The sequence below is a fragment of the Cydia fagiglandana genome, chromosome 13 (genome assembly GCF_963556715.1).
Source record: "Cydia fagiglandana chromosome 13, ilCydFagi1.1, whole genome shotgun sequence".
NCBI classification, from domain to species: domain Eukaryota; kingdom Metazoa; phylum Arthropoda; class Insecta; order Lepidoptera; family Tortricidae; genus Cydia; species Cydia fagiglandana.
In genome coordinates, this window is record NC_085944.1 from 5805746 (window position 1) to 5820527 (window position 14782).

Genomic DNA, 14782 nt, shown 5'->3' on the forward strand with positions numbered 1-14782 from the left:
GACAGTTTTTCGTGAATTTCAAATCTTTACTTGCGTAGTAGAAAAAAAACCATGGCCAATTTTGTTTTTCTAGGCATGAGAAGATAGCAAATGACTCAACCTATCTGCCGTTTTAATTTGGCAAACGATGTACCAAACACCCTGTGTATTCTGTGTAAAATTTACCATATACCCACCTATTATTACGGAATACGGATTATGAATTCATGAGTGTATTGTATAGGGTACGGAACCCTACTAAAGGACAAATGAATGTAATTAATTGATAAAAGAACAAAATATTTATATGCCTGTGACTTACCCACATCATCATTTCGCCTGTGAGCGACTTTACATTGGGATAATGACGTAAGGTATAAAATACAAAATAAAATAAATAATTTCGGCTTATTGTTATTCATCACTTGTTTGAGCATAACGTTTCTTTGGTTAAATCGGAAATCTTATATTGGTTATTTTATTCTTATCGAATATTCGGTCGTAAAGATTTTCAAGTCAATTTAATTTGAAATTGCGTTCATTCGAATGCTTAGATTGATACTGATTTTCAGGATATTTTAAGTAATGCCGGTATAGTACTTTTTTGAAAGATGATCAAATTTCTATACTTGCTTTCAGTAATAGCATTTTATATAATAAAAGATATCGAATGTTCGAATATATATGATGCACTACGAAACTACTACGATAGTGGTGAGTTTATTAGAAAATATCCAATTTCAGCGGTACGTATCGGATTTTAATTAAAATAATATTAATTTCCAGATATACACACACAGTTTGAAAAGGAATGGAAGCAATATAGGCATGCTTTTGAAAACGAAATTGCATCGGTAGGTAACTGTACACGGTATGTTTAGATAATTGGTTAAGTTGAAGCGCTGGTGGCCTAGCGAGCAGAGCGTGCGACTTGCAATCCGGAGGACGCGGGTTCAAACCCCGGCTCGTACCAATGAGTTTTTCGGAACTTATATGTACGAAATATCATTTGATATTTACCAGTCGCTTTTCGGTAAAGGAAAACATCGTGAGGAAACCGGAATAATCCCAATAAGGCCTAGTTTCCCCTTTGGTTTGGAAGGTCAGATGGCAGTCGCTTTCGTAAAAACTAGTGCCTACGTCAAATCATGGGATTAATTGTCAAGCGGACCCCAGGCTCGCATGAGCCGTGGCAAAATGCCGGGATAACGCGAGGAAGAAGAATTGGTTAAGTTGAAATGGGACTGGGCAGGGCACATCAGCCGAAGGCACCCGGAGCACTGGGTCAAGTTGGCCACGGACTGGATTCCACCCCACAGGACGTATCTCGGGGTAGAGGAAGATCCAAATGGAGATGATACGATACATTTTAACATTATTATAGGAAAGCACAATTAATTACTTATTTTCGAATAATTTCAGAGTCTGCAGCAAAACTTCGGTTCCAAAGCTCTAAATATCTACGAGCCGGATAGGCACGATGCACACTACCTTGCAGGAGGCTTCCATCTAACAGACGGCGTGGTGATGGTGTCAGTATGCCCTTTTCTATCTAATAAAATATAGTGTATTGCTACCGTTAACTATTGGAAACGATTCAACGGCACAACACTGTTTTTCGAAGTATGAGGACATCATCTTGACGCGTTAGATCGATAGCGTCGTTTAGGTTTAATGCGGATTTAAAAAAGAATTCCATCGGTTGGAAGCTCAATGTTTGTTCTAAGTTATTACTACAGAGACCAAGAACTATTAGTGATTGTTGGCCCAGATGGACCGGCCGACGCACGTGATGACGTTATAGCTTGGACAAAATCCATTGCCACTCGAGCGCCCATGTTTCGCAGTCTAGTTTGCATGCTTTACAGAGCAGAATACCAATTATAACTGTAGTAGGTAGGTAGACATTATTAGACACCGAGGTAAGCAATCTATAACGTCGCTCTTAAAAGAAAATCTTTGACCGTAAAGAGCTACAGAGCCGCGCGCGTCAGTAGACCCAATACCTGGGTTGTCCCAATACCTATTAACTTTCGAGCATTGCGACAAAGATGACGCGTCATGACGCGCTGCACACGATAGGCGTGGCGTTTAAAGGGTTAAAGCAGGCGTCTCCAAACTTTTTTTTCTGAGGGCCATATTGCGCCTCAGAATTTTCGCGTGGGCCACCGTCGGCGCCCAAGGGGGGGTTTTTGGTATATCTGGTTGCTGCTGTTAGGGCTGTACACCTGGAGCCTGGCTTCCGCGGGCCGGATTGGACCGCTGTCGGCGGGCCAGATTGGAACGCTTCGCGGGCCGGGGTTTGGAGAGCCCTGGGTTAAAGCCTTCACGGCGCATGATGCGTAACGGCTTCATGCTTCAGGCTTGGATGCTTCGAAAAGTTTTTACTAAATTCGAAATAAGGAAAATCTCGCAACGTTACAAGTTATGCGCAAGATAGGGTAATTTTAAATGTAAACATGCATTCACATACCCGGCTTACGCAACGTTTCAACTAAATAAATGTTATCGATAGAAATTGCAAATTCTGCGCCAGTTGGATCGCTGAACCGTGTTCAATTCGAACGCTGTGTATTTATATATACGTATATACCTACCGCTTTGTTTCACAATGAAATATAATATGCAAATGGTTAACATGAAGCCAAATGGCATTATTAACGAGTTAAGCGGGTGGAAACGAATTAGGGACGCATCGAGTGTGGATATTCGGGATGGCAAACTAAGCTTTTATAAAAGTTAAAATAAAAAGATGTTCAAATATAGATGAATAAACAAGACCAGCAATGTCTATACAAAGTCGCATTCCTCATGTAATTGTCAGCTTACTTCGGTGTCAGTGTCGCTAGCGCAGCAGGTCCCAGTTCCAATTCCAACCATTTAATTCGGCGCTTACCGCTGTTTTCGGGTAACACCGGGTGGCGGTACACCGTAGCGCCATCTTTTGAACGGAAGCTGAGCTATTTTGAAGTAGGTCTCAGTTCTATCTATTTTTTTTTTCGATTCTTAGACCGCTTGTCAAACAAATTTTCGTTCAACCGACGGCACTTAATATTGGAATTTCATTCCAGATTTCTGGAATAAAACAATTTCATTTCATTTCATTGGAATATTGCGAATTTGTAATTTTGTATAGACACTGTCAGTCTTCTTGTTTTATTCGCACATGGTTCAATTTACAAAAAAAAAATCGAACTTTACAGACTAATGTTTTTTTATTTAATTTTGCTTCAAAAGAAGAGTAATTATCGTAACTTTCAGATATTTCTTTGAAATGGTATTAAGAGAACTGCCAGCTCTGATAGGACCGAAGCTGAATTTAGACCTGCCCTCTAACTACGTGAAGGTGGAGTCGAAAGTAGATCGCATGTTTATAGACACGACATACTACGTAGCGAGGAATTCCTCCTCTGTGATATACGCCAGTCCAGATGACCAGAAAGACCTCTCACCCTTCAGCTTACAGCAGGTCGACAACTTCGGAAGAGTGGTGTAAGTATTTGGAGCATTCCATGAAATTGTCTACCGTTTGTCCCGTACAAACGCGAATTTTCTGAAGATTTGCAGCTATAAGAGTTTCCTTTTCTATGACAAATGGTCTAAAATATACCCAGAAACATAATCCCCTGCTTTAAATGCCGAAAAAAAAGTTGCAACACAGGAATTAAAATGCCGTGTGTATGACAAATCGTTACGATAATCGACAACGATTTGTTATACACACGGTTCGATTTATCTGCACAGTCGGACTGCACAGTTTTATCGCTACGATTTATCGTTACGTGAGTAGCCGGGGTTACAGTCGGACTGCACAGTTTTATCGCAACGATTTATCGTTACGTATGTAGCCGGCATAAGAGTGGCGGGGAAGGCGCGGGCGCCGTACGCCTGCCGCCCAGGCGAGCGAGGCGAGGCGAGGACTCATTTAAGCGGTCGGTCTATAGCCATGTTCGAACTGAGATAATGCTGTAATGAAGTTGTCAAGTGCTAAAGTTTGGAAATATAGCTCCCACCATAGACTAGGAATCTTGTAGACCGAGTTTATTTAGAGCAATTATTTCATGCAACCGATGATGTCAAAAATGCGGGGGTGCGCGGGACGAGGTGAGCAAAGTTCCGTGCCGTAATTGGTCCGTTCAAAGACACGGACGTCACACAAAGACACTTTTGACTGGAACATGGAGTAAAATTACCGTATGCGTGGCAGACTATGCTCAGTCTGGTGGATGTCTTGTCTGTGGCTCCCACAAAACATATGGCATCTTAAAACGCCAAATTATCACGATGTTTACTTCTCGTTTGAAAGTTATGACAAAATATGCCTTTAGTTGCGCTATGTGGCGCTGTCATCGTGCACGGTCCCATTGTTAGAGGTTATACAGGGTGATTCATGAGACGTGAGCAGGACTAATCCTGCACACTCAGTAACTGATAATTGATCGATCACCGTCGTATTTAGGTGAAACAGCCAGATTTTTTCCTATTTTTTAACTTTTTGGTGAGGGCAAATTTAATCCTCTACAATCATGGTCACCCTACAAGACCTAATTAATAAGCATAAAACCTCTTTAATTTTTGATTACGAAGAAAATAAACTGTCAAACTTGAGTGAGATACGAGTTTTCAAAAGTAACCAGACCGCGATGACAGTGGTGACATTCAATTTGACACAGAATATCGGTAGTTTAGTATTCTAATTTTAGGGTGACCACGCATGTCGTAAATAAATTAATAACTTTTTTTTAACACGACTAGTAAATTAACGTTAACCTCACTAATACTGATACGAAAGTGTTGCTTATAATCTACGAAATGCGCAGTATTAGTCCTGCTCACGTCTCCTGAATCACCCTGTATACAGGGTGTAATTTTTTACGTGATACAAAATATGTTTTTCTAACTCCATAAACAACTAGCAATTGAATGCTCCTACTCTCGTTGAAATCAGACAATTTTATTTTTAATTTTTTTATTTTTTTTCGTGATATTTTTTGTACTTTTAAAGGATATTATGATATTAAAACAGCTTTAAAATGTAAAGTGAACTAAATTACTTTTCAAAGTAGCGTAAATCACAAGTCATTAAACATTTTTTGTGATTTATGCTACTTTGAAAAGTAATTTAGTTCACTTTACATTTTAAATATCTTATAAAGCTGTTTTAATATCATAATATCCTTTAAAAGTACAAAAAATATCACGAAAAAAAATAAAAAAATTAAAAATAAAATTGTCTGATTTCAACGAGAGTAGGAGCATTCAATTGCTAGTTGTTTATGGAGTTAGAAAAACATATTTTGTATCACGTAAAAAATTACACCCTGTATATTTGAAACAATTGAAACACTTTTTACGCGTTCATTTGTCTATGTATGTTTGTTCTATTATTTCACAGAATAGTAGTCGAAGACTGTTCACTATCCGGTATTTCGATAGCAACCATGAACGGGGACTCTGTCAACATGGGACACAGCAGTTTCATGCTCAGCAATTGCAAGTTTACGGTCGAGGTGGGTATACAGAGCGGCTACAGCGAAAACCGTAATTCGCAAATTGCGGGGATCTCTCTCTTTTACTCCAACGAAGGCGTAATTAGAGTGACAGAGAAAAATCCCCGCAAAATTGCGAACTTCCATTTTCACGGTTATAGCCCAGAATCAGGAATTCATTAAATTCGCTAAATATATAAGTATGGTCCGTTCAAATATGTATTCTACTTCGTTTCGTCCCATGAGCTAAAATTGTTAAACAACAGTGTTTTGGACTTTAATAAAATAATATGTAAAAAATTCAAAAAATAAACCCTGACTGTTCATTATTTTTATCTGCAAGTGCCAATTATAAACTGAAAAGAATATTGGGAAAGTTGTTTCATATCTATAGTAGTAAGAATAAGATAGCTGCCCTCATACACTATTAAAATTAGCAATTTGTATTATTTAGAGATGACTTCAAAATGATAGTGATTATTGTTACAGATATCAACACCTAACTCAGGAGCACCGCCAGTGATTGCGCCATATTTCCCTAAGGGGCCAAGTGAGTGTTCCAAGTATTACCAAGTCCAATTAAGTCCTTTTAATGAATACTTTTTATCGTATAACTAACTTTCTGTGTAACAAATACTTCCTTGGTTCTCTTAAAACAACAATTCGATCGGGTCATTCACTGGTTTAAATTTTAATTTCACTTTTCTAAAAATAAACTTTTTAGAAGGCTTTTTATAAGTATCCACTATTTGGTACCTACATATAGTTCAATACTAAGTTTTAGGCGAAATAAGTCACAATTATTTTGCTTATCAAAATTATATCTGATTATCTTTTGCTTTTGGAAACAGAACTGACAACATATTTTAACGAAGTTTAAGTAGTAGGAAACATAAGGTATGCAAATAATTAATATGTTATTTTCGATGGCAGAGGAAAAGCTGGAAATTGTTATTTCGAAGCCCATTCGCGAGGAATTGCATACAAAGCTGCAGGGAGCTATGTATAGCTACATCAACACTACTGTTGTGCTCGGAAGCAAAGTGTCCAACTTCAGGTACCGTTACCTCCTTTATTAAGTATATAATTTATCTACCCTCGTAGGGCGTATCTTGCGCTGGCACGTTTGAAGTTGTTGAACAGATTTAAACAAGTGAATATTTAAAATGCAGAACTATAATATATATAAATTGTTATTTTCTTGTAGAAATAGTCAACACCAACTGTTTAAAAGCTACGCTGAGTTTATGACGGACTACGTTGCAAAAGTAAATCAAAAGACGTTGACAGCGAACAAAGGACATGTCAACCTGGCGAATTACGAAATTCTCATGAACACAGAAGTACCGATTCATTTTTATTTTTTATTTAGCACATCGTAACTCGTAAAAGTCTTTACAGACGCTTGATGCCGATTGGGATCATGGGGCCGACATGGGTTAAATACTATCTACCCACTTGTTGTTTGTCATCAGGCTTTTTCTTTGTACTTACATCTTAAATAAAGCAGTAGTTCAGACCTCACTGAGTGTCCTTGTTTAATGACATGTTTTAGACGGACAAGGCAAAATGGCAGTGCCACATGGCTCTGAAAGACGTGATGTTGTACGGACTCGACACAGCTTACGTGGCGCGCTCTGGAGGGCCTTATAAAGACGGCTCGGAGCCTAATACCGCGGCTGATGCAGTCACCTTCAGTTCCATACAGGTACGCAAGAGAGAAGACTTATTCATTGTAGAGAAGATACATGACGTCTATTAAAAAATCATGCCCTCAGATTCGATTTATACCTATATATTAGTTCGTAGTAAATAAATAAGCGGGTGCGGGTGGGTCATTGTGGCACTCTTTCGGGGAGGCCTATGTCCAGCAGTGGACGTCCTCTGGCTGATATGATGATGATGATGATTACTTCGAAAGAAGAAGTGGACCAGTACATTGGTGGTTACGCAACGCGATCTGACACCCATATTCTGGCCCACTTCGTTTCGCCTGTAAGGTCAGTTTTACGAAGCAATATACCTTTAAGTCAACTGTCCCCGAGTTTAGCATGGCGCCTTTTCTTTTTGAATCGGATTCATTATTTCGTTCAGTATTTTAATGTAATGTGATATTTTTTAGATACATGGTAAAGTTAGCCATGATGACGATGGCAAAGGAAGTACGACGCATGATTTTGCTGCCGAACTGACGGACATCACTGTGAACATTATTATCGACATACAGAAAGGACGGACCGAGTTACGAGATATTCTTTTGACGGGTTGGAGGTACATATTTTAGTTTACTTAGTTCAGATGTAAAAATAATATATTTGTAACAATAAGTATCTTCAATATCGGTTTTAACGTACAAGGATAACACTGAAAGTTTTTAGAACATATATAACCGTATTTAGGCATTTTTTTGTTGCTTATCTTGATGATTTTTGAAAACGCGTACCTACTTACGCTTTTTTTCTATACATAGCATTTTGACGACCGGTCTGGCCTAGTGGGTAGTGACCCTGCCTGCTAAGCCGATGGTCCTGGGTTCGAATCCCAGTAAGGGCATTTATTTGTGTGATAAACACTAATATTTGTTCCTGAGTCATGGGTGTTTTCTATGTATATAAGTATGTATTTATCTATATAAGTATGTTTATCGTCGCCTAGCACCCATAGTACAAGCTTTGCTTAGTTTGGGGCTAGGTTGATCTGTGTAAGACGTCCACCAAAAAAAAAAAAAAAATGGCAACGCCTGAGCATGCAATTTAAAAAATTACAAATGACAGTGAGTTAATATTTGAGATATGTAACATTGGAGCACCAGTGATATATATGAGCTGCATTTGATACTTGCAACTTAATTTGTACTGTATTGTTAGTTCGGGCGATTTTCCGCAACTCTACGACTTGCGCCTATTTTGCGTGATATATACCTAAATTATTTCTAATGTTTTCTTTTCTGGTTCCTTTTCAAGGTCCTTGGAGTTCTCAATCATCCCGTGGGAAACACAATATACAGATCGGCACGGATATCAATCGTTGGTGTATGGTCATATGCTGAACGAGTTACCAGTACGAATTAAAGATCACTTGACAAGTATATTAGGTGCACCCATCGATGGAAATAAGCAAGGCGACGATGACAACAACTATGATGATGGTGGTGATGGTGATGGTGGTGATGGTGATGGCGGTGATGTTGCTGGTAATGAAGAAGAGGGAAGGGATGAAAATGGAGGTGTAGATGACAATGACGATTCTGGAGATAACACTGCTAAAGAAAAGCAATTGAATAATAAAGATGAATTCTTCTCTGATGGTCTGGACGAGAATTTCTTCTCGGATGAAGAGTTCTTTTCTGACGATGTTCTTGATGAAAATTTCTTCAGTGACGATAATTTAGAAAATGATTTTCTGTCAGAATTTGAAACTGATGGCAAAAAAGATAATGTTGAAGACAATGAAGTATTGGGTGGTGGAGAGCCTAGTGAAAATAGTGAAGATAATGAAGGAGTGAAAGACGCTGACGGAAAACCTAATATGGCTGTCAGTGATGCAGAGAATGCGGAAGGTTTGACAGATACAGGAGATGATGGAGGTGTAAACGATGATGCTGAGGGCGTTGTAGATACAATTGCAGAAGTCGATGTTGGTGTAGATGATGACGCAGTAGCGGATATAGAAGTCGATGTAGGTGTAGACGATGACGTAGTAGCGGACAACGAGGGTAACATTGCAACATTTAAGAGTGATGATAATGATAGGAATGTAGGCAGCCAAGGTAAACTAAAGAGTGTTAATGGGCAGGGCGTCGAACATGATTTTATTGGGTGGCCGATGCAGGATGATGAAGAGGAGTCGATGATTTCACAGGATGGTTTCAATAAACTAGCCTTGGATGGTAGTCAACTCAAAAGTGTCAAAGGAGATGACTTCTTATCTGACGACTTTTTAGATAAAGATTTTTTCAGTGACGATAATTTACAGGAAGATTTTATTTCCGACATGACAGCAGAAAACAATGAAGCTCCACTTGATGAAGCGGTTGAAGACGGAGCTGAAGGTGCAGCTGAAGGTGAGGACGAAGGTGCAGTGGAAGATGAGGACGAAGGTGCAGTGGCGGATGAGGACGAAGGTGCAGTGGAAGATGGAGACGAAGGTGCAGTTGAAGATGGAGACGAAGGTGCAGTTGAAGACGATGATGGAAAACAAACAAACGATGATGTCGCTGTTGATGATGATACTAAAAAGAAAGATTTCTTGTCTGACGAACATATACAAAAAGATTTCTTGTCTGAAGAGCATATACAAAAAGATTTCTTGTCTGACGAACATATACAAAAAGATTTCTTTTCTGATGGTCATATAGAGGAAAACTTTTTTTCTGATGATCATTTAGAAAAGGATTTTTTTTCCGACGATAATACGAACTCCCAGGGAGATGTTGCTGCTAATGGCCTTCAGAGTGACAATGGCGATGGAGGATTGAAAGAATCTGACAATGCTATTAATGAAGACGTAAATGACAGTGCTGATATTAAGGCTACTCCTGTTGAAGACAATAATGACGAAATTGCAGACAGCGATCGTGGAAATAACAATGATGAACAGAACGCTGGCGACACAGGTGTAAAAAAGATGTGGGCTGTCGATTCTGAGGAGGGTAAGCCCTTTTTAGATGAAAATTTCTTTAGTGATGATAACATCGAGAGACGTTCGATGGCAGATAAGTCACAAAGATACGGTGCAAATAATCATACCGACGATAAACATGCTGTCACAATTGAAGGTGAAACTACTAAAAAAGGAAATGACTCCTCGGAGGACATAAAGGTTCTGCCAACCAACGTACATAACACTCGTCGACAGCAAAATCTGCATATGTTAGAAAATGAGATCCGTTGAAATGCTTGCAATAAAGTAATGTTTTTTTTGTATTGTCTTATTTTATCAAATTCCATAAATAAAAATTCATAAGTTTGAATAAATTTTGGAATCTTTCGCTTGCTCGGGTGTCAATATAGCACGAGCCGTTAAACAACAACTTTGCCCCCTTACCTATAAAACAAATAACTATAGTTACCAATTAAAAATTGAATAACCAGGGGCCGCTACACTTAATTCTTGGTTGTTTGTCACGCTCGTAAACTATGTCAATGTCAATGTTGTCTGTTATGGTGGCTGTAGAAAGTTGTTTTTAAGCTCTAGTACTCTAGTCCATAGGGTAAAGTATAATAATCTTGTAAGGTCTTTATGGCCTTAGTAATAAAGCTGACTTTTACAACCCCAAACAGCTACTGCGTGGCGTGGTCCAACGAATGCTTACGCGCTGGCTGCGTATCGCACCTCTCGTACAGTTGAATGGGGAATAGTACTAATGCTACTAAAGTCACAGAATAAATAATAGTACTATGTACAGAAGACTCACTCTCTAACAAAACGTGTCTGTTACGATCAGCACAGATATGGCCGCTAGGTGGCCACGCGCGGCTTATGGCTTTCCCCAAAATTGGGGTGGAACAGATGTACTTATAGCTACCTGTAGCAAAGCGACGAAATCGCGGAGTGAGCCACGCCTGCTAAAGTTATGAATTTTAATAGAGTCTGAATATATGGGCTGCTATACATTTCACGACTCTACTCTTTCCGCACAAACTATGACAAAATGATTACCTTATAAACTATTTTTGGTCTATTTTCCTCGTAACCGAAGTGAAAGCACAATCCCTCCAATGAGGGCCGCCACTGGACGGACGATGCCCTTTTAACTAATTCGGTAATGATTAGGCTAGGCTCGTACTTATAAAATATTAATCTCGAGAAAGATATGCGCAAAAAATACACAAATAAAATAATATTTATTTAAAAAAAACTGCGTCATAAAGCTGACTAAAAATAGTTGCATTTATAAGAGTATATCAGAAAAACTGCTCTCTAAACTTGACAACATAACAACAGGTGCTTTAAAGATTGTAACATTTGTACAGGTCAATTAACATTTATAGTAGCTGTCAATATTTTTACAGACAGTCAGCTATTGAGAAATAAAGCTGATTAAAACGCAGCCAACAAAACTAACATACCTATCACATGGAACTGCCTAGCTAACATTACACAGCTTTGAAGGGTCTGCCATCTCGGTCGTGACCAAATTGTCACTTCAAGCGAATACTCGTTATGCAGGCGCTACCACCTACAGTTCGTGCGCGCTCCCTTGTGTGTTATAGGATCTTATGGCCTAAATAAAAAACTTAAACTTGACATTCACAGCCAATAGGGGTCTACTATGCTGTAAGTAGATAAATAGTTACTAACCTACGACATTTCTGCTACTCCGCTTCAACTCACAAGTTGTAACATCAAAGTACGTTACCTTACAATAATGTACTAATTCGTATTGTAATTGTCTTCAAAAATATAAAAATGTTCTGTAATAGTTCTCGTCGTAGGTTGTGTCGGCTTCTTTAACAGTTTTGGTCGACACATGCCAATGTCGCATTGGGAGCCCCTTGTGCCTGTAGTGGTGTAGAATTTCATTTAATTAATATAAGCTTAAATGTACGAGTATCTAATCTAATAATGGTATTTGAGATCTTGGTACATTTGAAACATCTACCTATACATTACAAATAGTTGAAATAGTAACTGTTGTGTTCAAGCAAACTTCCAACAGATTAATTAGTACTTATAAATTTCGTATGTGTTTTTTTTAACAAATGAGATTTAGTATATAATAATTATGTCGTGAATAAGTAACTTTTAATTTAGCTTATAGTAGTAGGCCACCTGTTACTGCACGACAGATTCTTTTTTAACATCCTGGAGGGCAAGATTGAGAGGAACAGACGCAGGAAAGCCCAGGCTCACATATCTGAGCCAAATAAAAGATAAAGTTTCTGTCGTATCGTACGAAGTAGTTAAAAGGCTGGATCAAAGAGAAGAGTGGCGATTACTTCACCGACAAGAGTAAGCCCTTAAATATTGATAATTATCTAGCAACATACAATGTATTGGGGAACCGACACAACAGAAAATATTTACGATTAAAGAATAACCATCACACACATATTCGTTCATTTGTTTCGGAGCTATGATGCCAGAAGTAGGCGCACAGATACGTAAGTTAAACTTATACCAACCCTCTTTTACATCAGCGGTTATACCTAACCCAAGAAAAAAATCTGCAAGCACAGGAAACTTACCTCCCGTACGACGGAATCCATATCTCCATTTCGGGATTGCCCAAATCTTCCTTCATTATCCTCCTGCGATAATTCGCAGTGGAAGTCTTGTAGAAGAATTTTTCTGGCTTTGTAGGACGCCACTTGTAAAGGGTTGATTTAGGCCTGAAGACCCTGATAACATGTGGTCGCAAGGTACTCGTTTGGTGTTTTATTGATATAGTCTTGGTTGGCCTTGGTTTAAGGGATTTTGACGCTGCTTTTGGAATTCTCGTTACTGAAGTTGAGGATTCAGTCTAAAAATATAAAAAGTTATGTAGTTATTTGGATGAACGAGCTACTAAGTTAAACAAGCGACTAGACCTAATTTTGATTAGGTACCAGCTCAAAGATAATAATTTGGATGATACCAAATCAATCTGCTTACATTGCTTAGGGCTATCCAGGGTTAACCACTGACACGGGGTTAACCGGTTAAATCCGGTAACCAGTACAATTTAACCCTGTGTTAACGGTTAACTTTGAGTTAGTGGCAAACCCTGGGTGGTGTGGTGTAAGTGGCTCTTACTGTATGCTTTGTATTATATTATTGTATATACAGCGTTCAATTTCAATCATTATTTTATGTTATATAAAAGTTTAGTACAGGGAAAGAAATAAATGGGATTATTTACACTATCTACAGTATAACTACGAGTTTATTAGATATTTGTTTACTTCGTCTTTCATACTGCTCTTTATTCGCTCGCCTACGTGCTCATTGACAATTCAAACCACAGTGAATCGTATCTTCATTCATCATCTAGCAGTCACGATTACATCCTCCCAACCTTACGTTATTATAGGCACATAAACAGATGCATACCACACGGAAAAAAATCTTACGATAGATTTCCAAAAGTCCCTCACAACATTTGAAAACTGGCTCGATTCGACTTTCTTGGTAGTTCTTGATGGTTTTTGACTGGCCGACTGACTGGTTTTTGACGCTCTGATCGATGTTCTTGTTACTTGTATTGTACGTGGTTGTACTTTCTTGCTGGCTTTCGACACTTTCTTCGATTTTGTTGTAGTACTTAGCACCCTCGTCTTAGGTGCCTTTGACACTTTGATCACTTTCTTTACCTTAACAGTGCGAGTACGAGTGATTGACGTCGAACTTTGAGTGGTACGCGTAGGTTCAGAGTATTCGATATACTTTGTAGTTCCTTTGTATAGCCAAGACGGTAAAAATGCCACAAAATTTATTTGTGACCCAGGGGCCTCCGCCGCTTTAAATTCTGGAATCAATGAGCGTTTTTAGGGTACCTAATTAGGGTTACGTACCTAAAGGGTAAAAACGGGACACTTTTACTAAGACTTCACTGTCCGTCTGTCTGTCTGTCCCCAGGCATATCTCATGAACCGTGACACTACACAGTTGAAATTTTCACAGATGATGTATTTCTGTTGCCGCTACAACAACAAATATGGCATTATCTATGAAAAGGGACCTTATTGTCTATGGCGCTTACGACGCACATGTCGCGCGGCGTGGTATTTATATCAGAACATCTTTGATAATGGCGGAAGCGCCATCGACAATAAGGTCCCTTTACATAGATAACGTCACAAATACTAAAAAGTACGGAATGGTTTTTGACTAAGTATAGCTGTAGTGTAGTGTATACATAGTCTATTTATACACGATAAACTTGTTGTTCTTCGTAACCAGGAGATATTTTCCTCGTAGATAAGAAAACAATGTATTTTTGGCCTCAATTTTCCATTGTATTTATACCGGGTGTGGCCTGTAACATGAGCAAAATAATTAAAACATAGATTGTACTCCTCAAACAGTGACACTTTAGTACAACAACTTTTAAAAATTATGAAGTATTTAGACTCCCATTTTTCATATAAAACAAATATTATCTTCAATGGACGCCATCGCCACGCCATATCATTGTGATTGACGTTGCTTGTCACGCCTTAAACATAACAAAATTCGCAATACATTGCGTCTTAGAATAAACTTTAAAGTGTATTAAAAATCAAACCACAAGTTATTTTTAAAAGTCGCCGAACAAATGTTGATCAGTATGAGGAGTACAGCCTACAGTTTATTTTTTTGCTGATATTACAGGCCACACCCGGTATATACAT

At 38.6% G+C, this 14782-nt stretch overlaps 2 protein-coding genes across 3 annotated transcripts; both read left to right on the top strand.

Moving 5' to 3' along the window:
• Nucleotides 1-303: 303 nt before the first annotated feature.
• Nucleotides 304-8960, top strand: LOC134669872 (uncharacterized; the record flags this gene model as incomplete). Its single annotated transcript, XM_063527490.1, has 11 exons — nucleotides 304-693; nucleotides 766-833; nucleotides 1402-1511; nucleotides 3241-3471; nucleotides 5375-5489; nucleotides 5958-6018; nucleotides 6402-6525; nucleotides 6676-6811; nucleotides 7024-7176; nucleotides 7591-7739; nucleotides 8432-8960. Coding segments are annotated over exons 1-11 (1779 nt in total), but the record flags the coding sequence as incomplete, so codon positions are not given.
• Nucleotides 8961-9307: 347 nt separating this feature from the next.
• On the top strand, nucleotides 9308-10393 carry LOC134669777 (uncharacterized protein DDB_G0290685-like). Of its 2 annotated transcripts, none has more exons than XM_063527406.1 (2): nucleotides 9308-9567; nucleotides 9616-10393. In XM_063527406.1, the coding sequence occupies exons 1-2, from the start codon at nucleotides 9318-9320 to the stop codon at nucleotides 10359-10361; spliced, it is 996 nt and encodes a 331-aa protein (XP_063383476.1). In that variant the 5' UTR covers nucleotides 9308-9317; the 3' UTR covers nucleotides 10362-10393. The 2 variants fall into 2 exon arrangements, with proteins under 2 accessions (XP_063383476.1, XP_063383475.1); XM_063527405.1 differs by having other exon boundaries at nucleotides 9308-9543; nucleotides 9592-10393.
• Nucleotides 10394-14782: the final 4389 nt, after the last annotated feature.

Coding starts and splice junctions, on each gene's coding strand:
- LOC134669777 (XM_063527406.1), top strand. CDS start 9,318: ATGATTTCACAGGATGGTTTCAATAAACTAGCCTTGGATGGTAGTCAA. Junction 9,568..9,615: donor AGTGGAAGATGAGGACGAAG/GTGCAGTGGCGG, acceptor ATGGAGACGAAG/GTGCAGTTGAAGATGGAGAC.